Source organism: Ranitomeya imitator, chromosome 10 (genome assembly GCF_032444005.1).
Source record: "Ranitomeya imitator isolate aRanImi1 chromosome 10, aRanImi1.pri, whole genome shotgun sequence".
In the NCBI taxonomy this organism is placed as follows: Eukaryota; Metazoa; Chordata; class Amphibia; order Anura; family Dendrobatidae; genus Ranitomeya; species Ranitomeya imitator.
The window spans coordinates 3,975,903-4,001,963 of NC_091291.1; the positions used below are offsets into that span (position 1 = coordinate 3,975,903).

At 47.2% G+C, this 26,061-nt stretch overlaps 1 protein-coding gene across 3 annotated transcripts in view; it reads right to left on the reverse strand.

Moving 5' to 3' along the window:
• Window positions 1–513: 513 nt before the first annotated feature.
• The window catches only part of ARHGEF19 (Rho guanine nucleotide exchange factor 19), a 45,110-nt gene continuing 19,562 nt past the window's right edge, over window positions 514–26,061 (reverse strand). Inside the window, exons 3-16 of one of the 3 annotated variants that reach the window (XM_069742052.1) lie at window positions 23,529–23,774; window positions 21,660–21,753; window positions 19,616–19,782; window positions 15,209–15,456; window positions 10,644–10,804; window positions 9,771–9,923; window positions 9,390–9,519; window positions 8,917–8,991; window positions 6,572–6,661; window positions 6,281–6,444; window positions 4,557–4,715; window positions 4,351–4,430; window positions 4,130–4,234; window positions 514–1,148 (exon numbers count right to left, since the gene is read on the reverse strand). In XM_069742052.1, coding sequence (XP_069598153.1) covers window positions 991–1,148; window positions 4,130–4,234; window positions 4,351–4,430; window positions 4,557–4,715; window positions 6,281–6,444; window positions 6,572–6,661; window positions 8,917–8,991; window positions 9,390–9,519; window positions 9,771–9,923; window positions 10,644–10,804; window positions 15,209–15,456; window positions 19,616–19,782; window positions 21,660–21,753; window positions 23,529–23,774 — 2,030 coding nt within the window. In that variant the 3' untranslated portion in view covers window positions 514–990. Of the gene's footprint in view, window positions 1,149–4,129; window positions 4,235–4,350; window positions 4,431–4,556; window positions 4,716–6,280; window positions 6,445–6,571; window positions 6,662–8,916; window positions 8,992–9,389; window positions 9,520–9,770; window positions 9,924–10,643; window positions 10,805–15,208; window positions 15,457–19,615; window positions 19,783–21,659; window positions 21,754–23,528; window positions 23,832–26,061 lie in introns of all 3 variants that reach the window. The other 2 variants (XM_069742051.1, XM_069742053.1) reach the window with 2 other exon arrangements.

Here is a 26,061-nt window from a genome sequence, read left to right on the forward strand (position 1 = left end):
TTGCCATGGGTAAAACGCAACGTGGGCACACAGCCTTAGAAGTGTCCTCAGACAACCATCACTAACCTCGGTGACAGCAGCCGAGGCCGGAGGTGCCGGGACGTCTACAGATACATGATCCTGACTAAATACAGGAGTGAAGCCTCCATTTTCCATCTCTGTCTGGTTACTTACCCCACGACTCCTCCTCACCCGCTGATGCAATCTTAATATTACGGAGCGGCGCTCGCCCTGACTTATTGTGTGCCCAACAGGTCTCCTGGTAGATGTTCACACTGATGAGTTTTCCTACAATGGCCTCTGAATGAAGCACCATACAAAGATCCCCATGTCTGGTGTGTGTACCGCCGCCCCTGTGAATCAGTAATGGAAGCCCCCCGTGGCAGGATCCTAATGATGCCGTGTCGGTGCAGTAATACGTGGCGCCTCCGGCACAGATCTGGTGAGGAATCCTGTGAAGTGGTCGTGTTCTGGCATCACCAACGCCGCAGTCTGGGGAAATAACACAGACGCTAATCTGAAGAAATGTAATTACACAACTATGTACAGAACGCTCCGGCGGGGCCACGTCTTGCGGGGCCATAAGGAGCCTTGTGACCACCACATATCTAGATTACACACTTTCCATGTCTCTCGGGATCTTCTGCACCCCAATATGGAAACCATAGGCCGGAACGTCGTGTGGTACTGGAAACTCTCAGCCCTTGTCACTATCGTGCTGCAGATCTTCTGCCCGGTGATCCTGGACAGCCGGGGCCCAGATCTGATGGGTATAGTCGCCCCCTGTAACACGGCGGCTTGGGGGGGAGCAGGTGAAGTAAAGCGCAGCAGTCCTGTGTGACAAGGTCAAGGGCCCCAGAAGATAGGACGGGGCCACGTGAGCAAACAAGGAAAAGGTGAACTACAGGAGACTGCTGAAATGTGCAGGACATTGAAATGTTCTCTGTGCGGACCACAACCCCCAGGGTACGTCATTGCGTGGTCTCTGGGCTACGGGGGCTTCATCTCCAGTTTACTAGTGGCGTGATTGATCCTCTTGTTCTCCCGGAGATTGCGCAGCCGAGCGTTCTTACTGGTGATTTCCTCCACATGAGTTGCTGGCACCCAACCCCTCTCTCCATCCGAAAGTCGAATACCTTCCATCCATCCTGCCAAAAAGTAAGACACTGGTTATACAATGGCCCCGAGCATCGAGACACAGACATGGGCATGTCAAACGAGGACAGAAGCAGAAAAACAGCCTAAACATTCACAAAAACTAAATATCACATTGGACACAAAACACATTTTCTTTACCCTACAAGTAATTTTTACCTGTGATCCTTGTTACTTCCCCTAGTAAGCAACTACTGCCCCCTATGTACAAAAATATAACTACTATAATACTGCCCCCTATATACAAGAATATAACTGCTATAATACTGCCCCCTATGTACAAGAATATAACTACTATAATACTGCCCCCTATGTACAAGAATATAACTACTATAATACTGCCCCTATGTACAAGAATATAACTACTATAATACTGCTATGTACAAGAATATAACTACTATAATACTGCTCCTATGTACAAGAATATAACTATTATAATACTGCCCCTATGTACAAGAATATAACTACTATAATACTGCCCCTATGTACAGGAATATAACTACTATAATACTGCTCCTATGTACAAGAATATAACTACTATAATACTGCTATGTACAAGAATATAACTACTATAATACTGCCCCTATGTACAAGAATATAACTATTATAATACTGCCCCTATGTACAAGAATATAACTACTATAATACTGCCCCTATGTACAAGAATATAACTACTATAATACTGCTATGTACAAGAATATAACTACTATAATACTGCTCCTATGTACAAGAATATAACTACTATAATACTGCTCCTATGTACAAGAATATAACTACTATAATACTGCTATGTACAAGAATATAACTACTATAATACTGCCCCTATGTACAAGAATATAACTACTATAATACTGCTCCTATGTACAAGAATATAACTAGTATAATACTGCTCCTATGTACAAGAATATAACTACTATAATACTGCTATGTACAAGAATATAACTACTATAATACTGCCCCTATGTACAAGAATATAACTACTATAATACTGCCCCTATGTACAAGAATATAACTACTATAATACTGCCCCTATGTACAAGAATATAACTACTATAATACTGCTCCTATGTACAAGAATATAACTACTATAATACTGCTCCTATGTACAAGAATATAACTACTATAATACTGCTCCTATGTACAAGAATATATCTACTATAATACTGCTCCTATGTACAAGAATATAACTAGTATAATACTGCCCCTATGTACAAGAATATAACTACTATAATACTGCCCCCTATGTACAAGAATATAACTACTATAATACTGCTCCTATGTACAAGAATATAACTAGTATAATACTGCCCCTATGTACAAGAATATAACTACTATAATACTGCTCCTATGTACAAGAATAGAACTACTATAATACTGCTCCTATGTACAAGAATATAACTACTATAATACTGCCCCTATGTACAAGAATATAACTACTATAATACTGTCCCCTATGTACAAGAATATAACTACTATAATACTGCTCCTATGTACAAGAATATAACTAGTATAATACTGCTCCTATGTACAAGAATATAACTAGTATAATACTGGCCCTATGTACAAGAATATAACTACTATAATACTGCCCCTATGTACAAGAATATCACTAGTATAATACTGCCTTTATGTACAAGAATATAACTACTATAACACTGCTCCTATGTACAAGAATATAACTAGTATAATACTGCCCCTATGTACAAGAATATAACTACTATAATACTGCCCCTATATACAAGAATATACGGTAACTACTATAATACTGCTCCTATGTACAAGAATATAACTAGTATAATACTGCCCCTATGTACAAGAATATAACTACTATAATACTGCCCCTATATACAAGAATATAACTACTACTATAATACTGCTCCCTATGTACAAGAATATAACTAGTATAATACTGCTCCTATGTACAAGAATATAACTACTATAATACTGCTCCTATATACAAGAATATAACTACTATAATACTGCTCCTATGTACAAGAATATAACTACTATAATACTGCCCCTATGTACAAGAATATAACTACTATAATACTGCCCCTATGTACAAGAATATAACTACTATAATACTGCTCCTATATACAAGAATATAACTACTATAATACTGCTCCTATGTACAAGAATATAACTACTATAATACTGCCCCTATGTACAAGAATATAACTACTATAATACTGCCCCTATGTACAAGAATATAACTACTATAATACTGCCCCTATATACAAGAATATAACTACTATAATACTGCTCCTATATACAAGAATATAACTACTATAATACTGCTCCCTATGTACAAGAATATAACTACTACAATACTGCCCCTATGTACAAGAATATAACTACTATAATACTGCCCCCTATGTACAAGAATATAACTACTATAATACTGCTCCTATGTACAAGAATATAACTACTATAATACTGCCCCTATGTACAAGAATATAACTACTATAATACTGCCCCTATGTACAAGAATATAACTACTATAATACTGCTCCTATGTACAAGAATATAACTACTATAATACTGCCCCTATGTACAGGAATATAACTACTATAATACTGCTCCTATGTACAAGAATATAACTACTATAATACTGCCCCTATGTACAAGAATATAACTACTATAATACTGCTCCTATGTACAAGAATATAACTACTATAATACTGCCCCTATGTACAAGAATATAACTACTATAATACTGCTCCTATGTACAAGAATATAACTACTATAATACTGCCCCTATGTACAGGAATATAACTACTATAATACTGCTCCTATGTACAGGAATATAACTACTATAATACTGCTCCTATGTACAAGAATATAACTACTATAATACTGCTCCTATGTACAAGAATATAACTACTATAATACTGCTGCTATGTTTGAGAATATGAAGGAGAGGAGATCTGTGGTGACAGACCAGCAGTCATCGCTCGGTGTGCGGCGCTCTCACCATCGGTGGTCTTGGCGGTGAGGCGGAGGATGTCGGCTTTCTCCAGGGTGAGCTCGTCGTGCTCCTGTGCCGTGTAAGCCTTGATGCACTGCACTTGTGGGGCGTCTGTAAGGAGAGGCAGAGTATAAGGTGGTAGCGCGCGTCTTGCGTGTTCGGGGGGCGCAGCAGCACATTAGCGGGGGGCGAGGCGCTAACGTTCTCATTATTCCCGGTGATCTCACCTTCACTTTCCGTCAGGTTCTCGAGGTCACTGAGTGGGTTGGAGGGACACATGGCCGAGATCCAGCGCTGCTTCTGGCTCCTGAAAGGACAGACAGTGAGAACCAGCATATATGGAGGAGAGACGGGTGATGTTTGCAGTTATTCTGCGGTCATGTAATGGTGACCCCATAACACTGGTGTAGCGCAGTGTTCCCCCCGCACTCACTCGCTCTGCGCTCGCAGCAGTATCTGGTGCTTTGGTTTCTGCTCGTGGCACAGCTGGACGTGGAACACCTCCCCAGGAACCTCCTGCAACTTCCAGCTCAAATCCGTCACTTTCAGGTCACACACCTGAGCGTGCGCGAACACGGCAAAGCGGCCCAACCTGCGGAGCGCAGAGAACAGTGACCCAAAGAAAGGAAGATGTATCAGCTGACAGTACAAAGCAAGCAGTGAACCGGAGACCACGGAGCGGAAACCCGGGAGCAGCTTGAAGAGGACAGTGACCCCCGGAGTCCTCACCGGACGCCCTCTGTGCCACACCAGATGGCCCCTGTGCCACGCCAGACGCCCCCATGCTATGCTCGATGCCCTCCCTGCCACACTGGACGCCCTGTGCCACACCGGACACCCTCTGTGCCACGCTGGACACCCCCCAGTTTCACACTCGATGCCCTGAGCCACACCGGACACCCACTGTGCCATGCTGGACACCATGGGCCACACCAGACACCCCCGTGCCACACCGGACACCCACTGTGCCATGCTGGACGCCATGGGCCACGCTGGACACCATGGGCCACGCCGGACGCCCTCTGGGCCATGCCGGACGCCCTCTGGGCCACACTTGACACCCGCTGTGCCACGTGGTGGAGGTATAGGGAATGATCAGCTTTGTTCTCAGTCACGCATTTATTAGATTATCATTTTTGGGGTCATTTTAGCCGTTTCTTAGCAATCCAGAACTGTAGGGGACCAGGGGGCCGAGTGCGGACGTCACTGGTTAGGACTTCTGCTACTTTTAACTTCTCACCTATTTACACCCTGAGCAAAGGAGCAGGATGCAATGTAGAAGCCTCCCTCCCCCACTGACACGGACCCCGGGGCCACTCTTATATACGACTTCCTCTGGGAATCTACATGGACAGTAGTGTCCCCAGCGCCATTTTTGTTACTGGTGCGTGAGTGACCCGTGGACACTGTGTGGATGCATGGAGCGGGGCCCCTCGGGGCTGCAGGGGGCCCTCATTGCTCATTTCTATCCGAATTGTAGAGAACTCCATGTCCTCCACCTTTCAGAGGTGGCCCCCCGGCTTTCTCCTCATTTTACGTGGTTGGGGGTCTCTGTCGTTGTGCACACGCATCACACTTATGCTGGGTTGCTGGGTTTACACTTGTCGACCACAACCTGTCAACCGATAGGAAGGGGGGGGCGTTTAATACGGTGATGACCCTGGCTGACCCCCCGGCTGACCGCACTTCCACACCCACAGAACAGTTGGTAACGCGATTATTCAGTCTGCACAGAACATTGGGTTCTCGGCAGCACAGACCGGATACACAGGAAGATGTGCTGCCGAGAACAAGGTTTTCTAAGATTATAAATCATCGTGCCCGTAACGCTTGTTTCCGATCACCCGCTCGCCTACATGGGCCTTTATTTCGTGGACCGCTCGTTCCCCATCATTGACCCGTGTGGACATGCTGAGCATCGGATCACCCCCTGGTTCATACAGTCCCAAATATCACTGTTTTCGGCAGCACTTCTACTGTAAACCGGGAATGTGCTGCCGGCAATAAGGAAGAGGGGCTGATCACGTACAACAGAAGCCCAACCAGCAGAAATGTGTGCGGGCACCGACGGCAGACGGTCCTGTAATACACAGGTGTGTGGGGGGCACCGATGTACGGTAATGGCGCCCGTGTCGGTCTGGCTGACGGGACACTCACTCCTTCTTCCTGGACAGCAGGAGGCAGTCATTAAACAGATGCAGATACACCGGTTTTGGGCTGAGCTTAAACCGTGACCCGGCTGCGTTCGGAATCTGCATGTCCAGTTCTGTCAGTTCTCCGTGCTTCACCAACCAGCGAGACTGCGAGATCAGCGGGAAAATCTGCAGAGAGGCCAAGATACAAGGTGTAGAGTGACACGTTACCGCATCCATGAGCATGGCCTCGGGGGCGATCACCGGCCTCGGGGGCGATCACCGGCCCACAGGTCACCGGCCCACAGGTCCTCACCTTACTCTCAAAGTGGATCTTCTTATTGAGATGAATGAGCTCCTCGGTTCTCTTCATGGACTGTACGCTGGAATTACACTCCTTCACCAGCTGAGCAAGAAGAGAATATACTTCAGCCACCTATTCCTGCCGACAACCAGCCTATACACCACGTGACAGGTTGTCAGCGCCTCCCCACCTTACCGACATCACTGATGTATTATGAATGTGAACATACAATGTAATCAGGCAGGAGAACTCGCCTCTCAGTCTTGGTGGTGGGTCAACAGGCAATAGAGATGGATGAACATTTAATTACAGTGTCTTGCAAAAGTATTCACCCCTTAGCAAAACATGGAAAATGCTACCACACAACCTGGAATTTTAGAGGGTTTTTTTTTTTTTGAGGATTTGCATCAGTTCATGTAAAGAACATACCTACTCCTTTAAATATTTGGTTTTCTTTTTATTGTGAAGCAAATGGGACAAAATAACTGAAAACTTCAGAGTGCATAACTATTCACCCCCTGTGAAGGATGACACGAGAGATCACACAGAATCCCTCCACATGTGACGAATCCACACCTCACCACCCCGCCTTACGTCACTTTTTACATCAGCAAGCTCATGTCATATGGTTTCCTCACTTGCACCATTGTGACATTCTGCATTCCCTGAGGACAGCTAAAGTGAGCTTGGCCCAGTTTTACCAACATACCCCCTGAGCACACAGGTTCAGGGAGGCCCAGGGAGTGAGAGGATGTGGCCCACACAGCCACTGATGTGACACCACACTCGCTCACAACTGACAAGCTGAGAGACGCTTTTCACTAGCACCAGTGGTGTTGTTTGGAGATCTCCTTGGCCTTCATGTTGTTTGGAAATCTCTGGTCTTCGTGGTGTTTGGAGATCTCCTTGGTCTTTGTGGTGTTGTGTGGAGATCTCCTCTGGTCTTTGTGGTGTTGTTTGGAGATCTCCTCTGGTCTTTGTGGTGTTGTTTGGAGATCTCCTTGGTCTTTGTGGTGTTGTTTGGAGATCTCCTTGGTCTTCGTGGTGTTGTTTGGAGATCTCCTTGGTCTTCGTGGTGTTGTTTGGAGATCTCCTTGGTCTTCGTGGTGTTGTTTGGAGAGCTCCTTGGTCTTCGTGGTGTTGTTTGGAGATTTCCTCTGGTCTTCGTGGTGTTGTTTGGAGATCTCCTTGGTCTTCGTGGTGTTGTTTGGAGATCTCCTTGGTCTTCGTGGTGTTGTTTGGAGATCTCCTTGGTCTTCGTGGTGTTGTGTGGAGATCTCCTTGTTCTTTGTGGTGTTTGGAGATCTCCTTGGTCTTCGTGGTGTTGTTTGGAGATCTCCTTTGTCTTCGTGGTGTTGTTTGGAGAGCTCCTTGGTCTTCGTGGTGTTTGGAGATCTCCTTGGTCTTCGTGGTGTTGTTTGGAGATCTCCTTGGTCTTCGTGGTGTTGTTTGGAGATCTCCTTGGTCTTTGTGGTGTTGTTTGGAGATCTCCTTGGTCTTCATGGTGTTTGGTCAGTGGTGCCTCTTGTTCATGGTGTTGCAGCCTCCGGCCTTTCAGAAAAGGTAAAGTGTATATACTGACAGAGATGCAACCTTTCGATTGCACACAGGGGGACGTCCTGTCACTAAGCATTGGACTAAAGGAACTGATCACACCAGAAATTTTTAGGGGCTTCATGGCAAAAGTCGTGAATACATACGCACCTGCCAATTTTTAGTTATTTGATCTCAAATTCTGCTTATATTTTTCTCACTTCACCAACTTAAGACTATTTTGTGCTGATGTGTCACACACAAATCAGATTACAAAAGTTGTAATGTAACAAAATGGGTAAAAAGCCAAGAATGCTTTTGCAACCCACTGGTGAATAAAACCTCACCTCCCTCCACAGACCGGTCCTCGCAATGTGCCCTCACCTCGCTCTTCCGTTGATACTATAACACAATTTGCACCCGTCTGCCGCAGTCACACTGAGTCCAGGTGGGCCCCACATGTTCAGCAGTCCTGCCACATCCAACACTCCCCTCCCCAATAATCACACCCGGGTGTCACATCTCAGCCGCCTGTCACCTCCAGTGCCACCACCCAGTCTACAACACTGCGCCGAGTACACAGAGGCAGCAATGACGAGATGTCTGACCGCGGCCCATAAACCTGCATCTCTGGCTTCGTGAGCACGCTCCCCTGTACGGCCATTAGATTGTAAGCTCCTGAGCACAGACATTGATGTCAGCAGGATGGGACACATGCATGGTCTCTGAGCGGCACGTCACCTGGGCGGCAGTTATCTACGATTACATGGCGCCATTTCTCCATCACCCCCAGTGTGACCTGCCCATTCCCACCCTCCGCTCACCTTCTTGAGCTCAGTGAAGGCTTGGCTCGCTGTCTCTTCATTATGGGACCCGGGGGCCGTGTGCTTCAAGATGTTCTGCAAAGAAAGGAACACATGACAACTCCGACAGTGGGGAAGGGGAAAGCTTGGTAATAAATCTTTCCTAAGACATGATTTCCTATGTCGCAGTCATACGTCCTACAGTCAGCGCCTCCCCAACCTGATAACAGAAAGCAAAAGATTGACCTGGAGACTGCAGTGAGAAAACGCTCGTGATGGAGGATTGCACCTTTTATGGGACTTGTCGGGAGCACGGTCGTCCTGCACATGGAGAATGTACCGAGCGGCCATATTAACCATCCATCGTTCGCATCATGTAATAGCCGATCATCCAGGCTCATCAGTGAGCGTCCATTTATGTAAATGTGTCTTTACAGAGAAGATAAGGGGCACATATGAGGCCGATCATGGCCGAGCACATCCCCGTCACCTACCTCCACCAACATCTTCAGACGCATGATCCTCTGGAAGGGCAGGATAAGGAAGGAGGTCAGGGGCAGTCGCTGGCACACTTGGTCTTCTTCCAGCTTGGCCAGGACTCCACGAAAGCGAGTGTTATCCAATCTGTAGGGGCGACATATACATAGCACCATATTACACCACAAGCAGAGCCGTGTTCACACTGCAACATTGATCGTCACCCTCAAGCAAACTCCGATTGCCTGCACTTTGTCTTTCCGGGTGTTACCAGTGCAGGCGATCATCATCCACCATGTTCAGATCATCCTAATAATTCATCTCTTGTGACAACACTGTCCAGTACATGAAGACGTCTCGGCTCGGCCATGCTGATTGTGACGGGAGGGGACACTTACAGCAGCCGCTGGTAGGTCTGTTCTTGATAGGCCTGGTTGGTGACATAGGGAAGATAAACTCTACGCAGCTCCGGACAGTGCAGTAACACAATGTCACAAACATCAAATCTCAGGATGTCTTCCTCCAGACGTTCCTCCAGGTCTTCCAGGAACCTGTGGATGTGGTGCAAGGGAGAACCGTATCACATCACATAAGCATGCATCCTTTACAATTAATATTCTTTGGATAGAAAATGGTTTTAACCACATTTATCACGCAAGTCTCAACAGTTTTTCATGTTAATTAAGCCTCCGAAAAGTTATACATTAGTAAAGTTTTACACTAGAATAATGTAGCAAATTTTGGTGCAAATCTGCAACCTCCCGTGGGATTTGTGGATTTCATTTTCTGACTTTAGGATAGTCTAAACCTGCAGCAAATGTAAGTACCGTGAAATCACGCAATAACTGGAGAGAAATTTTCTCCAATGATTGTCATGTTTTAGACAGGCATAAAGAAAACCAACCTTAATCTGCCCCAGTGGGTTCTGCAGGTCCTAAACCAGGACAGGACATACAAGTTCAAAGGGAAACGTACAATGGGTCTACAGGCCAAACTGCGGCTATGGACAGAGCAATCTATAAATGATTATTACCATCACTATCACAATACAGGCTCCCAGACTCTCAAAGAAAATCATACATGCAATTTTTTTTTTTTTTTTTTACACGGATTTTGGAATGTACAGGGAGAGTCACCAAAAATTGAATGCAGTGGGTGGAGAACAACAGTCCTCTATGGTGACCTGAAATAAGTCACACATACCCCACTCTGTCTGAAATGATGGTGAAGGACAATAGAAAAGTCAAGGAAAAGCTTTAAAATATTCTCACCTCTCACTGATTTCCTTGACTTCTGGAAGTTTAGAGAAAAGCCACTGCTTCTCCTGAGCCCCTAGACATTCATTGAGCTCTGGAGAGTTCAGGAAATGATCCACAACTATGGACAAACTATTAACGTATGAAGCTTCTGACGTCACCAACTCGAATTTAGCCTGAAGAGACAAAAACACATAAATGGTGAGAATAGACCAATGGTGAGAATAGACCGGGAACATGAGACGTGGAGCCGGCAAATGGCGAGATGAGACCGGGCGAATGATGAGAGAGACGGTGACTGGTGAGAAGAGAAGGAGATCATGAGACATCGAGCCAGCCAATGGTGAGATGAGACCAGGCAAATGAGGAGAGAGCCAGCGAATGGGGAGATGAGAAGGGAAACACGAAACATAGCCGGGGAATGGTGAGAAGAGAAGGGAAACACGAAACATAGCCGGGAAATGGTGAGAAGAGAAGGAGAACAAGAAACATAGCCGGGGAATGGTGAGAAGAGAAGGGGAACATGAAACATAGCCGGGGAATGGGGAGAAGAGAAGGGGAACATAACTATGAGTGGTGAGAGGAGTCCAGACAAATGAGGAGAGCCGGCGAATGGTGAGAAGAGAAGGGAAACACGAAACATAGCCAGGAAATGGGGAGAAGAGAAGGGAAACACGAAACATAGCCAGGAAATGGTGAGAAGAGAAGGGGAACATGAAACATAGCCGGGAAATGGTGAGAAGAGAAGGGGAACACGAAACATAGCCGGGGAATGGTGAGAAGAGAAGGAGAACACGAAACATAGCCGGGGAATGGTGAGAAGAGAAGGGGAACATAACTATGAGTGGTGAGAGGAGTCCAGACAAATGAGGAGAGAGCTGGCGAATGGGGAGAAGAGAAGGGAAACACGAAACATAGCCGGAGAATGGGGAGATGAGAAGGGAAACAAGAAACATAGCCGGGGAATGGTGAGAAGAGAAGGGGAACACGAAACATAGCCGGAGAATGGGGAGATGAGAAGGGAAACAAGAAACATAGTCGGGGAATGGTGAGAAGAGAAGGGGAACATGAAACATAGCCGGGGAATGGTGAGAAGAGAAGGGGAACATGAAACATAACTATGAGTGGTGAGAAGAGAAGGGGAGAACGAAACATAGCCGTGGAATGGTGAGAAGAGAAGGGGAACATGAAACATAACTATGAGTGGTGAGAGGAGTCCAGACAAATGAGGAGAGAGCCGGCGAATGGGGAACACGAAACATAGCCGGGGAATGGTGAGATGAGACCGGGTGAATGAGGAGAGAGTCGGGAAATGGTGAGAAGAGAAGGGGAACACAAAACATAGCCTGGAAATGGTGAGAAGAGAAGGGGAACACGACACATAGCCGGGAATGGTGAGAAGAGAAGGGGAACACAAAACATAGCCGAGGAATGGTGAGAAGAGAAGGGAAACATGAAACATAACTGGGAGTGGTGAGAGGAGTCCAGACAAATGAGGAGAGAGCTGGCGAATGGAGAGAAGGAGAACACGAAACATAGCCGAGGAATGGTGAGAAGAGAAGGGGAACATGAAACATAACTGGGAGTGGTGAGAGGAGTCCAGACAAATGAGGAGAGAGCTGGCGAATGGAGAGAAGGAGAACACGAAACATAGCCGAGGAATGGTGAGAAGAGAAGGGGAACATGAAACATAACTGGGAGTCGTGAGAGGAGTCCAGACAAATGAGGAGAGAGCTGGCGAATGGAGAGAAGGAGAACACGAAACATAGCCGGGGAATGGTGAGAAGAGAAGGGGAACACGAAACATAGCCGGGGAATGGTGAGAAGAGAAGGGAAACACGAAACATAGCCGGGAATGGTGAGAAGAGAAGGGGAGAACGAAACATAGCCGGGAATGGCGAGAAGAGAAGGGGAGAACAAAACATAGCCGGGAGTGGTGAGAAGAGAAGGGGAACACGAAACATAGCCGAGGAATGGTGAGAAGAGAAGGGGAGAACGAAACATAGCCGGGAATGGTGAGAAGGGGAACACGAAACATAGCCGGGGAATGGTGAGAAGGGGAACACGAAACATAGCCGGGGAATGGTGAGAAGAGAAGGGGAACACGAAACATAGCCGGGAATGGTGAGAAGAGAAGGGGAGAACGAAACATAGCCGGGAATGGTGAGAAGAGAAGGGGAGAACGAAACATAGCCGGGAATGGTGAGAAGAGAAGGGGAGAACGAAACATAGCCGGGAATGGTGAGAAGAGAAGGGGAACACGAAACATAGCCGAGGAATGGTGAGAAGAGAAGGGGAACACGAAACATAGCCGGGAAATGGTGAGAAGAGAAGGGGAACACGAAACATAGCCGGGAATGGTGAGAAGGGGAACACGAAACATAGCCGGAATGGTGAGAAGGGGAACACGAAACATAGCCGGGAATGGTGAGAAGGGGAACACGAAACATAGCCGGGGAATGGTGAGAAGGGGAACACGAAACATAGCCGGGGAATGGTGAGAAGAGAAGGGGAACACGAAACATAGCCGGGAATGGTGAGAAGAGAAGGGGAGAACGAAACATAGCCGGGAATGGTGAGAAGAGAAGGGGAGAACGAAACATAGCCGGGAATGGTGAGAAGAGAAGGGGAACACGAAACATAGCCGAGGAATGGTGAGAAGAGAAGGGGAACACGAAACATAGCCGGGAAATGGTGAGAAGAGAAGGGGAACACGAAACATAGCCGGGAATGGTGAGAAGGGGAACACGAAACATAGCCGGAATGGTGAGAAAAGACAGGGAACATGAGAAGAGAGACGGGTTGATGGAGGCAAGGACACACCAGTGAGGAGTCACACAACACACATGACACTATAGACCAGGCACCAGATACTCATGACCGTCGTGGTCTTAGTGGGTATTGAGCGCATGATATTACTATCTACATACAGTTAAAAAAAAAAAAAAAAATAGGGGGGGTTTAGTACCATGTTAGCCAGTTAAAAAAAATAATGCTCTCAGTGGATTTCCACACTGAGAGCATTATTTTATCTGCATACAGTCAGGGCGAAAAGTGTTGGCACCCTTGAAATTGTTCCAGAAAATGAAGCATTTCTCCCAGAAAATTGTTGCAACTCCACGTTTTGTTATACACAGGTTTATACCCTTTGTGTGTATTGGAACAACATAAAACAGTGAAAAAAAAAGGCAAATTGGACATAATTTTACACAAAACCCCCAAAATGGGCTGGACACAATTGTTGGCACCTTTCCAAAATTGTGGGTAAACAATCTTATTTCAAGCATGTGATGCTCGTTCAAGTAAAAGGTGTGGGCAATGTGAAAATCACACCTGAAACCAGGTAAAAATGGGAGAAGTCGACTCAATCTTTGTATTGTGTCTCTGTGGGTGCCACACTAAGCATAGAGACCAGAAAGAGGAGAAGAGAACTGTCTGAGGATTTAAGAACCAAAATTGTTGAGCGATATCAGCAATCTCAAGGTTACAGGTCCATTTCCAGAGATCTTGATGTTATTTTGTCCATGGTGTGCAACATAATGAAGAAGTTTACAACCCCTTGGCACTGTAGCTAATCTACCTAGACGTGGACAACAGAGAAAAATTGATAAAAGGTTGCAACACAGGATTGTCCGGAAGGTGGATAAAAAGCCACAGTGAAGGAATTGAAGATGTCCTGCAGTCTCAGGGTGTATCCGTGTCGGAGCAAACTATCCATCCACATGTGAATGGAATGAAATGAAATGCTAATGGTGGGACCACCAGGAGGACCCCGCTGCTGACACAGAGAAATAAATAAGCTAGACTGAAGTTTGCCAAAATGTGCGTAAGTTAAAATCCTTCTGGGAAAGCGACTTGTGGACAGATAAGACTAAGATAGAGCTTTTTGGAAAAGCACATCATTCTACTATTCACCGAAAACGAAATAAGGCCTACAAAGAGGAGAACACAGTACCTACAGTCACGTATAGTGGAAGTTCAGAGAGGTTTGGGGGATGTTTTGCTGCCTTTGCCACTGGGTGCAAGGCATCATGAAATATGAAGATTAACAAAGGATTTTGGGTAGCAATGTAGTGTACAGTGTCAGAAAGCTGGGTTTGCATCCTACAATCCAATAATGATCAGCAAGTACCCAGATATAGCGACAAATTATCTGCCTCACATTACGTCTTGTGCTCAACCAACATCCAGAGCTGCAGTCACAATTCTGCTGGCTTCTAGTGGGCTTCACCTTTCCCTTTGCCTTGACGTGGTGCATTAAGAGAGAGGAGAGCGACAGGATTTGACTATACAGTGGTGTGAAAGCGACCATTTCATCCACAATATAATGCAACACATGGCAGTGTAACATAGGATGCTATGCTGCTCAGGGTGCGGCTGGGAGCTAATTTTCCAGTGCTAGCTAGCAGAACACGGAATGCAGCTCTGGTGTCTACAGTAGAAGACAAAACTTGAGAGCAGATTATGGTCCAGCTGTTCTTGTGCTACAGCTGCTGCTGCAGTAACGTCACTCAGCCCTGCCCGTCAGTGTGACTCCACGGAGGCGATCATGGGCAGCACATACGGCGTACACACAGTACCTCCTGCAGCTTCCTCTCCTGGATGGACAGCGTGTTCAGCAGGCCACTGCCCCTTACATCCGGGATATCCTGCCATAGAGAGAACGTAGAACCTCGGGACGAGCGCTGGGAGCGGAAGGAGCTGCTGGGTGACAGGTTGCTCTTAGGACTTGCGGACACATCGTCTTCCTCCACAGTGTTGTCCTCTCGCTTCTGCCTCTGTAGCTCTCGGTTTATGGCCACGTCACTGTACTCCTGATACAGGATTGCTGAAGACAAGACAGCACCAGCAATATTACTGGGGAGCACACAAGGGGGTGAATCATCAGCCGGGGGTTACTGGAGAGTCAGCACAGATACAGACAGCTATGGTTAATCCGGATAGAGAACAACCACCATACGAGAGGCCATGGGACTGCCCAAAGCTGCACCCAGAGCGCTGCTCAAAGCTGCACCCAGAGCGCTGCCCAAAGCTACACCAGAGTCCTGCCCAAAGCTACACCCAGAGCGCTGCCCAAAGCTACACCAGAGTCCTGCCCAAAGCTGCACCCAGAGCCCTGCCCAAAGCTACACCCAGAGCGCTGCTCAAAGCTGCACCCAGAGCGCTGCCCAAAGCTACACCAGAGTCCTGCCCAAAGCTACACCCAGAGCGCTGCCCAAAGCTACACCAGAGTCCTGCCCAAAGCTGCACCCAGAGCCCTGCCCAAAGCTACACCAGAGTCCTGCCCAAAGCTACACCCAGAGCGCTGCCCAAAGCTACACCAGAGTCCTGCCCAAAGCTGCACCCAGAGTCCTGCCCAAAGCTGCACCCAGAGCGCTGCCCAAAGCTACACCCAGAGCCCTGCCCAAAGCTGCACCCAGAGCCCTGCCCAAAGCTACACCCAGAGCCCTGCCCAAAGCTGCACCCAGAGCGCTGCCCAAAGCTGCACCCAGAGCGCTGCCCAAAGCTGCACCCAGAGCGCTGCCCAAAGCTGCACCCAGAGCGCTGCCCAAAGCTGCACCCAGAGCGCTGCCCAAAGCTGCACCCAGAGCGCTGCCCAAAGCTGCACCCAGAGCGCTGCCCAAAGCTGCACCCAGAGCGCTGCCCAAAGCTGCACCCAGAGCGCTGCACCAGAGCATTGCCCAAAGCTGCACCAGAGTGCTGCCCAAAGCTGCACCCAGAGCGCTGCCCAAAGCTACACCCAGAGCGCTGCCCAAAGCTGCACCCAGAGCCCTGCCCAAAGCTACACCCAGAGCCCTGCCCAAAGCTGCACCCAGAGCGCTGCCCAAAGCTACACCCAGAGCGCTGCCCAAAGCTGCACCCAGAGCGCTGCCCAAAGCTGCACCCAGAGCGCTGCCCAAAGCTGCACCCAGAGCGCTGCCGAAAGCTGCACCAGAGCGTTGCCCAAAGCTGCACCAGAGCATTGCCCAAAGCTGCACCAGAGCGCTGCCCAAAGCTGCACCAGATCACTGCCCAAAGCTGCTGCAATCCTTTCAACTACTCTTCCGTTACAGAATTACATCCTGTATTATACTCCAGAGCTGCACTCACTATTCTGCTGGTGCAGTCACTGTGTACATACATTACTGATCCTGAGTTACATCCTGTATTATACTCCAGAGCTGCACTCACTATTCTGCTGGTGCAATCACTGTGTGCATACATTACATTACTGATCCTGAGTTACATCCTGTATTATACTCCAGAGCTCCACTCACTATTCTGCTGGTGCAGTCACGGTGTACATACATTACATTACTGATCCTGTGTTACCTCCTGTATTATACCCCAGAGCTGCGCTCACTATTCTGCTGGTGCAGTCACTGTGTACATACATTACATTACTGATCCTGAGTTACCTCCTGTATTATACCCCAGAGCTGCGCTCACTATTCTGCTGGTGCAGTCACTGTGTACATTACATTACTGATCCTGAGTTACCTCCTGTATTATACCCCAGAGCTGCGCTCACTATTCTGCTGGTGCAGTCACTGTGTACATACATTACTGATCCTGAGTCATGTAATGTACATACACTGTCACTCCACTAGCAGAATAGTGAGTGCAGCTCTGGGGTATAATACAGGAGGTAACTCAGGATCAGTAATGTAATTTATGTACACAGTGACTGCACCAGCAGAATAGTGAGTGCAGCTCTGGGGTATAATACAGGATGTAACTCAGGATCAGTAATGTATGTACACAGTGACTGCACCAGCAGAATAGTGAATGCAGCTCTGGGATATAATACAGGATGTAGCTCAGGATCAGTAATGTAATATATGTACACAGTGACTGCACCAGCAGAATAGTGAATGCAGCTCTGGGATATAATACAGGATGTAGCTCAGGATCAGTAATGTATGTACACAGTGATTGCACCAGCAGAATAGTGAGTGCAGCTCTGGAGTATAATACAGGAGGTAACTCAGGATCAGTAATGTATGTACACAGTGACTGCACCAGCAGAATAGTGAGTGCAGCTCTGGAGTATAATGCAGGATGTAACTCAGGATCAGTAATGTACTCACTATTCTGCTGGTGCAGTAACTGTGTACACACATTACATTACTGATCCTGAGTTACATCCTGTATTATACCCCAGAGCTGCGCTCACTATTCTGCTGGTGCAGTCACTGTGTACATACATTACTGATCCTAAGTTACCTCCTGTATTATACCCCAGAGCTGCACTCACTATTCTGCTGGTGCAGTCACTGTGTACATACATTACATTACTGATCCTGAGCTACATCCTGTATTATATCCCAGAGCTGCATTCACTATTCTGCTGGTGCAGTCACTGTGTACATACATTACATTACTGATCCTGAGTTACCTCCTGTATTATACCCCAGAGCTGCACTCACTATTCTGCTGGTGCAATCACTGTGCACATACATTACATTACTGATCCCGAGTTACCTCCTGTATTATACCCCAGAGCTGCACTCACTATTCTGCTGTTGCAGTCACTGTGTACATACATTACATTACTGATCCTGAGCTACATCCTGTATTATATCCCAGAGCTGCATTCACTATTCTGCTGGTGCAGTCACTGTGTACATACATTACATTACTGATCCTGAGTTACTTCCTGTATTATACCCCAGAGCTGCACTCACTATTCTGCTGGTGCAGTCACTGTGTACATACATTACTGATCCTGAGTTACCTCTTGTATTATACCCCAGAGCTGCACTCACTATTCTGCTAGTGGAGTGACAGTGTATGTACATTACATGACTCAGGATCAGTAATGTATGTACACAGTGACTGCACCAGCAGAATAGTGAGCGCAGCTCTGGGGTATAATACAGGAGGTAACTCAGGATCAGTAATGTACTCACTATTCTGCTGGTGCAGTAACTGTGTACATACATTACATTACTGATCCTGAGTTACATCCTGTATTATACTCCAGAGCTGCACTCACTATTCTGCTGGTGCAGTCACTGTGTACATACATTACTGATCCTGAGTTACCTCCTGTATTATACCCCAGAGCTGCACTCACTATTCTGCTGGTGCAATCACTGTGTACATACATTACATTACTGATCCTGAGCTACATCCTGTATTATATCCCAGAGCTGCATTCACTATTCTGCTGGTGCAGTCACTGTGTACATACATTACATTACTGATCCTGAGTTACTTCCTGTATTATACCCCAGAGCTGCACTCACTATTCTGCTGGTGCAGTCACTGTGTACATACATTACATTACTGATCCTGAGTTACCTCCTGTATTATACCCCAGAGCTGCACTCACTATTCTGCTAGTGGAGTGACAGTGTATGTACATTACATGACTCAGGATCAGTAATGTATGTACACAGTGACTGCACCAGCAGAATAGTGAGCGCAGCTCTGGGGTATAATACAGGAGGTAACTCAGGATCAGTAATGTAATGTATGTACACAGTGACTGCACCAGCAGAATAGTGAGCGCAGCTCTGGGGTATAATACAGGAGGTAACTCAGGATCAGTAATGTAATGTATGTACACAGTGACTGCACCAGCAGACTAGTGAGCGCAGCTCTGGGGTATAATACAGGAGGTAACACAGGATCAGTAATGTAATGTATGTACACAGTGACTGCACCAGCAGAATAGTGAGCGCAGCTCTGGGGTATAATACAGGAGGTAACTCAGGATCAGTAATGTATGTACACAGTGACTGCACCAGCAGAATAGTGAGCGCAGCTCTGGGGTATAATACAGGAGGTAACTCAGGATCAGTAATGTAATGTATGTACACAGTGACTGCACCAGCAGAATAGTGAGCGCAGCTCTGGGATGTACATAAATTCCAGACTCGGGTTTTGGGGCATGTAATTGCTGGATGAGTTCTTGTTATGTCTCATATATTGACAAGACATATTCACAATTACCTATGGATGTGTCCATCACATAGAGACAAATACTAATGAAGTCTTACAGCTCAGTAGGAAACGAGACTGTCTCCTTTCACAGTATGACTGTCTTCTGTCTGTCTGGTCTGCGTCACTGTGACTTGTGGGTGACCGTCTCATGTGGCTGCCACTCTCGGCCTCCTGGCTGGGTGGTCTTGCTGGACTGGACTCTGCACCATCTGTCAATTTGTTCCTGAAAGGGTGAAAAGACTCAGTGAGGCCTCAGTGGCCGGGGGACGTAGGGAGTGGAGGCTGCGGGGACACAATTGAAGGGCAAGTGCGAAAAATTCCTTTAAATGAAGCAAACAAAGAGTCTGTTCTGCAAACACTGAGACAAGGAAACATAATGAACAAATCCTTCAAATGCAGAAAACTCCCCCACATCAGACCTGTGGATGCGAGGTCTGAAATGTAGCAAGTAGTATGTATTATGAGAGGTTCATCTGCAGAAGGCAAAAATCACAGGCACATACAGATAAGTGGATGTAATGTGACAACACCATCGTCTCTTATCTGTCTGCATCTGTAGCTGCTCCATCAGGCTTCTCTTTAGACTGAACACAGACATTAAATAAAACCATCCGATGGACCGAGGAGCAACAGGGACCGTCCAACAGACCAAGGAGAAAGTCCGACAGACCGAGCAGAAAGAAGAGACCAACCATCCTCCAGACTGAAGAGAAAGGAAGGGAACGTCCATCCGACAGAGCGAGAAGAAAAGAAGGGACCGACCATCCATCCGACAGAGCAAAGCGAAAGGAAGGAACTGTCCATCCGACAGAGCGACGAGAAAAGAAGGGACCGACCATCCGCCAGACGGAGGAGAAAAGAAGGGACCGACTATCCAGACCAGAAGAACAAGGAGAAAAGAAGGGACCGACCATCAGCCAGACTGAGGAGAAAAGGAGAAAGTCCGACAGACCAAGGAGAAAAGAAGGGACCGACCGTCCGCCAGACTGAAGAGAAAGGAAGGGACCATCCATCAGACAGAGCGAGGAGAAAAGAAGGGACCGACCATCAGCCAGACTAAGGAGAAAGTCCGACAGTCCGAGCAAAAAAGAAGAGACCGACCATCCACCAGACTGAAGCGAAAGGAAGGGACCGACCATCCACCAGACTGAGGAGAAAAGAAGGGATCAACCATCAGCCAGACTAAGGAGAAAAGGATAAAGTCCGACAGACCGAGGAGAAAAGAAGGGACCGTCCATCTGGCAGAGCAAGAAGAAAAGAAGGGACCGACCCATCCACAAGCCTGAGGAGACTGAAGAGAAAGGAAGGGAATGTCCATCCGACAGAGTGAGGACAAAAGATGGGACCAACCATAAGACAGAGCGAGGAGAAAAGAAGGATCCATCCATCCGACAGAGTGAGGAGAAAAGAAGGGACCGACCCATCCACAAGCCTGAGGAGAAAGGAAGGGACCATCCATCCGGCAGAGCGAGGAGAAAACAAGGAACCATCCGTCAGAGCGAGGAGAGATGGGACAGTCCATCAGAGGGAGGACTGATCACTTGTACAAACTTGCTTTGGCTAATATACTCATTCACATCCCTGTTTAGAGGTTGTCAGATACATTAATTCTCAGCGTTAACAGGACGTAAATGAACAATTCATAACATTATCTCCCAATTGTGGGATTCAGTTTTTGTTTTTGATTTAATGGATTCCCTAAAGAAAGTGCCCAATCAATGGTCGGCAATCGGGAAAAAGTATGGTTTGTGGTTGATGTCAGTTTTTTCATGTCAGTGCCTGACTGTAGAGACCGCCCGAGACCAAGTAAGGAAGTTGACTGTGATGGTCAAGAAATGGGGTGAATGTTTGATGGGAGCACAGACCAAGCAAGTCCGGATAAGATGACATCTAATGATCACGTCTAGCGAGGATTCCAGAGACATGGTGCCTCTGATGAGGCTTGGGTTGTGCTGAAGGGGATTCAGTGCCATGACAGGACATGTCCACCATTAGTATAGAACGTTTTAGGAGCCCTCATTGGACGCCGCTGGATAAGGAAAGAGATCCCCCTTCAGAATGAGGTTCTAGATTTGGAACTCAGTTGAGTTTTTCATTTACCTGAGCCATGAGGGGTCAGTGTCCACTGTGGCCGGCTGGTGAAGACCCGTCACGCCAGCACTGTTGCATCTTCTCTCCCTTCTACCAGATTTTCCTATAGATTGAGAAATAGTTGGTGTCAGTGAAGCGGACAACACTACACCCCCCATCATGTAATACTTCATTCACCATCATACACTGCTCGTATATCTCATGCCATCATGTACAGGTGAAGCCAGACGTTTCCATCCACTATATAAAAAGACACATCTGCAGGTTTTTCTCAATATCTGACATGAAATCAGAATAAAACCTTTCCTGTTTTAGGACAATTAGGATTACCATAATTATTAATATTTGCCAAATGCCAGAATAATTAGAGGCAGATGGTTCTAAGATTTTTATTAGTTACTGCAAAGCCAAAAGTTTCCATACACTAAGACACTAGTGTCTTTAAACAATTCTGGACTGCCCATATTATGAGGTCAGGTGTTTGGAAGCTTCTGATGGTGGTTTTTTGGCAACATCTGAGTTAGAGGCACATCTGTAGATGTATTTTAATGCACATCTGAAACACAGTTTCTTTGTGTAACATCATGTGAAAGTCTCAAGAAATCAGCCAAGATATCAGGGACAGAATTGTTGGACTTGCACAAGTCTGGCTCATCCTTGGGTACAATTTTAAGATACCTGAAGGCATCTCATTCATCTGTTCAATTATACATAAGTACAAACAAGATGGGAATGTCCAGCCATCATACCGCTCAGGGAGAAGACTGGTTCTGTGTCCCAGAGATGAACGTGCTTTGGTCCAACATATGCATATCAAGCCAAGGACAAAAGCAAAAGAGCTTGTGAAGATGATGGCAGAAGCTGTAAGATTGTGTCAATATCCACAGTGAAACGAGCACAGTATCAACATGGGCTGAAAGGCCACTCTGACAGGAAGAAGCAATTACTCCAAAAGAAATACAAAAAGCCAGTTTAATGTTTGCAAATGCACACAGGAACAAAGACCTTAAGTTTGGAGACATGTCCTGTGGCCTAATAAAGAGAACATTGAACTTTTTGTGCATAATGACCATTGTCATGTTTGGAGGAAAAAGGAAGAAGATTGGAAGCCTAAGAACACCATCCCCACTGTGAAACATGGGGGGAGGCAGCATCATGTTGTGGGGGTTTTTTTTGCTGCAGGAGGTACTGGTGCACTTCACAAAATAGATAGCATCATGTGAAAAGAAGATTATGTGGCAATACTGAAGCAACATCTCAAGACATCAGCCAGGAAGCTTAAGCTTGGGCGGAAATGGGTCTTCCAAATGGACAATGACCCGAAGCATACTGCCAAAACGGTACCAAAGAGGCTTCAGGATAACATCAGTGTTTTGGAGCGGCCAGCAGAAAGCCCTGATCTCAATCGTATTGAAAATGTATGGGCCAAGCTGAAAATACCGATGCGAGCAAGGTGACCTACAAACCTGGATCAGTTACACCAGTTTTGTCAGGAGGAATGGGCCCAAATTCCCACCAACTATTGTGAGAACCTTGTGGAAGGAGATCCCAAACGTCTAACCCAAGTAATTCAGTTTAAGGGCAATGGCACCAAATACCAATGAAATAGATGGAAACTTTTGACTTTACAGTAAGTAATAAAAATGCCTTAAAACATTCTCTGTCTCATTATTCTGGCATTTGGCAAATATTAATAATTATGATAATCCTAATTGTCCTAAAACTGGAAAGGTTTATTCCGATTTCATTTCAGGTAGAGAGAAAAACTTGCAGTTGTGTCTTTATATATAGTGGATGGAGACTTCTGGTTTTAACTGTATATAGAAGAATCCCATGCTAGGACATGTTAGTAGTTGCCCTGACCGCCTGTATACGCACCCTCCTGGCCAGCAGACGCCCCTCGTTCTCTCAGTGTGATCTTGGTGGACAGGGACTTGCCGATCCTAGCAGTGAAGTTGTTCCTCCGCTGAGTGAGCTGTAGTTTGGAGATGAGCTCCGTGGCAGAGAACCTCCACCTCTCCTGCTCCACTTTACCGGGGGCCGGCGTCACCTCCGGGACCTCTCTCACCTCAGCCACTGGAGGACTGGGATCTTCAAGTTCAGAAAACACGGAATCCTCTACACCTGATGGAGAAGGTAGGGAGCTGCTGGAATCAGGGAGGTACAAACGGAGTTTACGCCCTGTAGGAAATAAGTTGGTGGTTCTGTCAGCTGCCTGAAGTATTGACATGTGGTGGTAAAAGACACCGGTGGCTGCAGATCAGTGTGATGCTCTATAGTCAGGCTATAGATGGTAAACGGGAAGACAATCTGCCATATTGAGTGACCACCAAGTAACCGGGACTAATGAGGAGGAAAAGCACAAGATGACCACTGACCAAGAACTACCGCTCTAAAAAGCACAATGATCAGGGTATTGGACAAGCCCCAGCGGTCGTCCGTGCACATTAGTCCCCATCCCCTAAACCATGCAGGTAACTATATACATATCCGAGACATTCACAGCGGATCAAGAGAGCGACAATTCCAATTTACAGAATTTACTGTATGTAATATCTCCAGTTCTACACACATGAAACGTGATACTAAGAAACCAACCATTTAATGTGTGTAGGGGCTTCCACCCAGATACGCTGCTGATATAGTGGTCTGGATGGGGGGAGGGTGGAGACAAAGGAGACTGCCGTGCGACAGAGGAGTTTACAGGGGTCTGGAAGGAGGACACAGGCACTTACAAGGGTCTGGAAGGAGGACACAGGCACTTACAGGGGTCTGGAAGGAGGACACAGGCACTTACAGGGGTCTGGAAGGAGGACACAGGCACTTACAGGGGTCTGGAAGGAGGACACAGGCACTTACAGGGGTCTGGAAGGAGGACGCAGGCACTTACAGGGGTCTGGAAGGAGCACACAGGCACTTACAGGGGTCTGGAAGGAGTAGTAGAACAGAGGAATTTACATGGGTCTGGAAGGAGGACACAGGCACTTACAGGGGTCTGGAAGGAGTAGTAGAACAGAGGCGTTTACAGTGGTCTGGAAGGAGGACACAGGCGTTTACAGGGGTCTGGAAGGAGGACACAGGCGTTTACAAGGGTCTGGAAGGAGGACACAGGCGTTTACAGGGGTCTGGAAGGAGGACACAGGCGTTTACAGGGGTCTGGAAGGAGGACACAGGCGTTTACAGGGGTCTGGAAGGAGGACACAGGCGTTTACAGGGGTCTGGAAGGAGGACACAGGCGTTTACAGGGGTCTGGAAGGAGGACACAGGCGTTTACAGGGGTCTGGAAGGAGGACACAGGCGCTTACAGGGGTCTGGAAGGAGGACACAGGCACTTACAGGGGTCTGGAAGGAGGACACAGGCATTTACAGGGGTCTGGAAGGAGGACACAGGCGTTTACAGGGGTCTGGAAGGAGGACACAGGCGTTTACAGGGGTCTGGAAGGAGGACACAGGCGTTTACAGGGGTCTGGAAGGAGTAGGACAGAGGAATTTATAGGGTTCTGGAAAAAGGACAGAGCAGTTTACAGGGGTCTGGAAGGAAGAGATGGACAAAGGCATTTACAGAGGTCTGAAGGAGGACAGAGGAGTTTTGTTGACCAGAAAAAAAGCCACGCAGACAAAATAAGTTATCAAATCCAACCACCCCACAACCTGTAATATGTTATATTACTCCAGAGCCTGTGTACGCTGTGATCCCAGCTGTACCGGCATGTGCCCAATTTTCCATGTGTGAATACAGGCTTAGCTCTCTTTAATAAATTGTTTTAATAAACTTATTTTGTCATTGACGGCGATTTTCCGCTTGTGGGCATTCGTGTGTGGGCTTTTTTCTGTGGGTATTTTTCATGGAACCAAAAAGTTCACCGGGGTTTGTAAAGAGGCCAGAAGAGGGTCGGAAGGAGGGCAGAAGAGGGTCGGAAGGAGGGCAGAAGAGGGTCGGAAGGAGGGCAGAAGAGGGTCGGAAGGAGGGCAGAAGAGGGTCGGAAGGAGGCCAGAAGAGGGTCGGAAGGAGGCCAGAAGAGGGTCGGAAGGAGGCCAGAAGAGGGTCGGAAGGAGGGCAGAAGAGGGTCGGAAGGAGGGCAGAAGAGGGTCGGAAGGAGGGCAGAAGAGGGTCGGAAGGAGGGCAGAAGAGGGTCGGAAGGAGGGCAGAAGAGGGTCGGAAGGAGGGCAGAAGAGGGTCGGAAGGAGGGCAGAAGAGGGTCGGAAGGAGGCCAGAAGAGGGTCGGAAGGAGGCCAGAAGAGGGTCGGAAGGAGGCCAGAAGAGGTCGGAAGGAGACCAGAAGAGGGTGGAAGAAGGTCAGAAGAGGGTCGGAAGGAGGCCAGAAGAGGTCGGGAAGGAGGCCAGAAGATCGAGGAAGGAGGCCAGAAGAGGGCGGAAGGAGGTAAGAAGAGGGCGGAAGGAGGTCAGAAG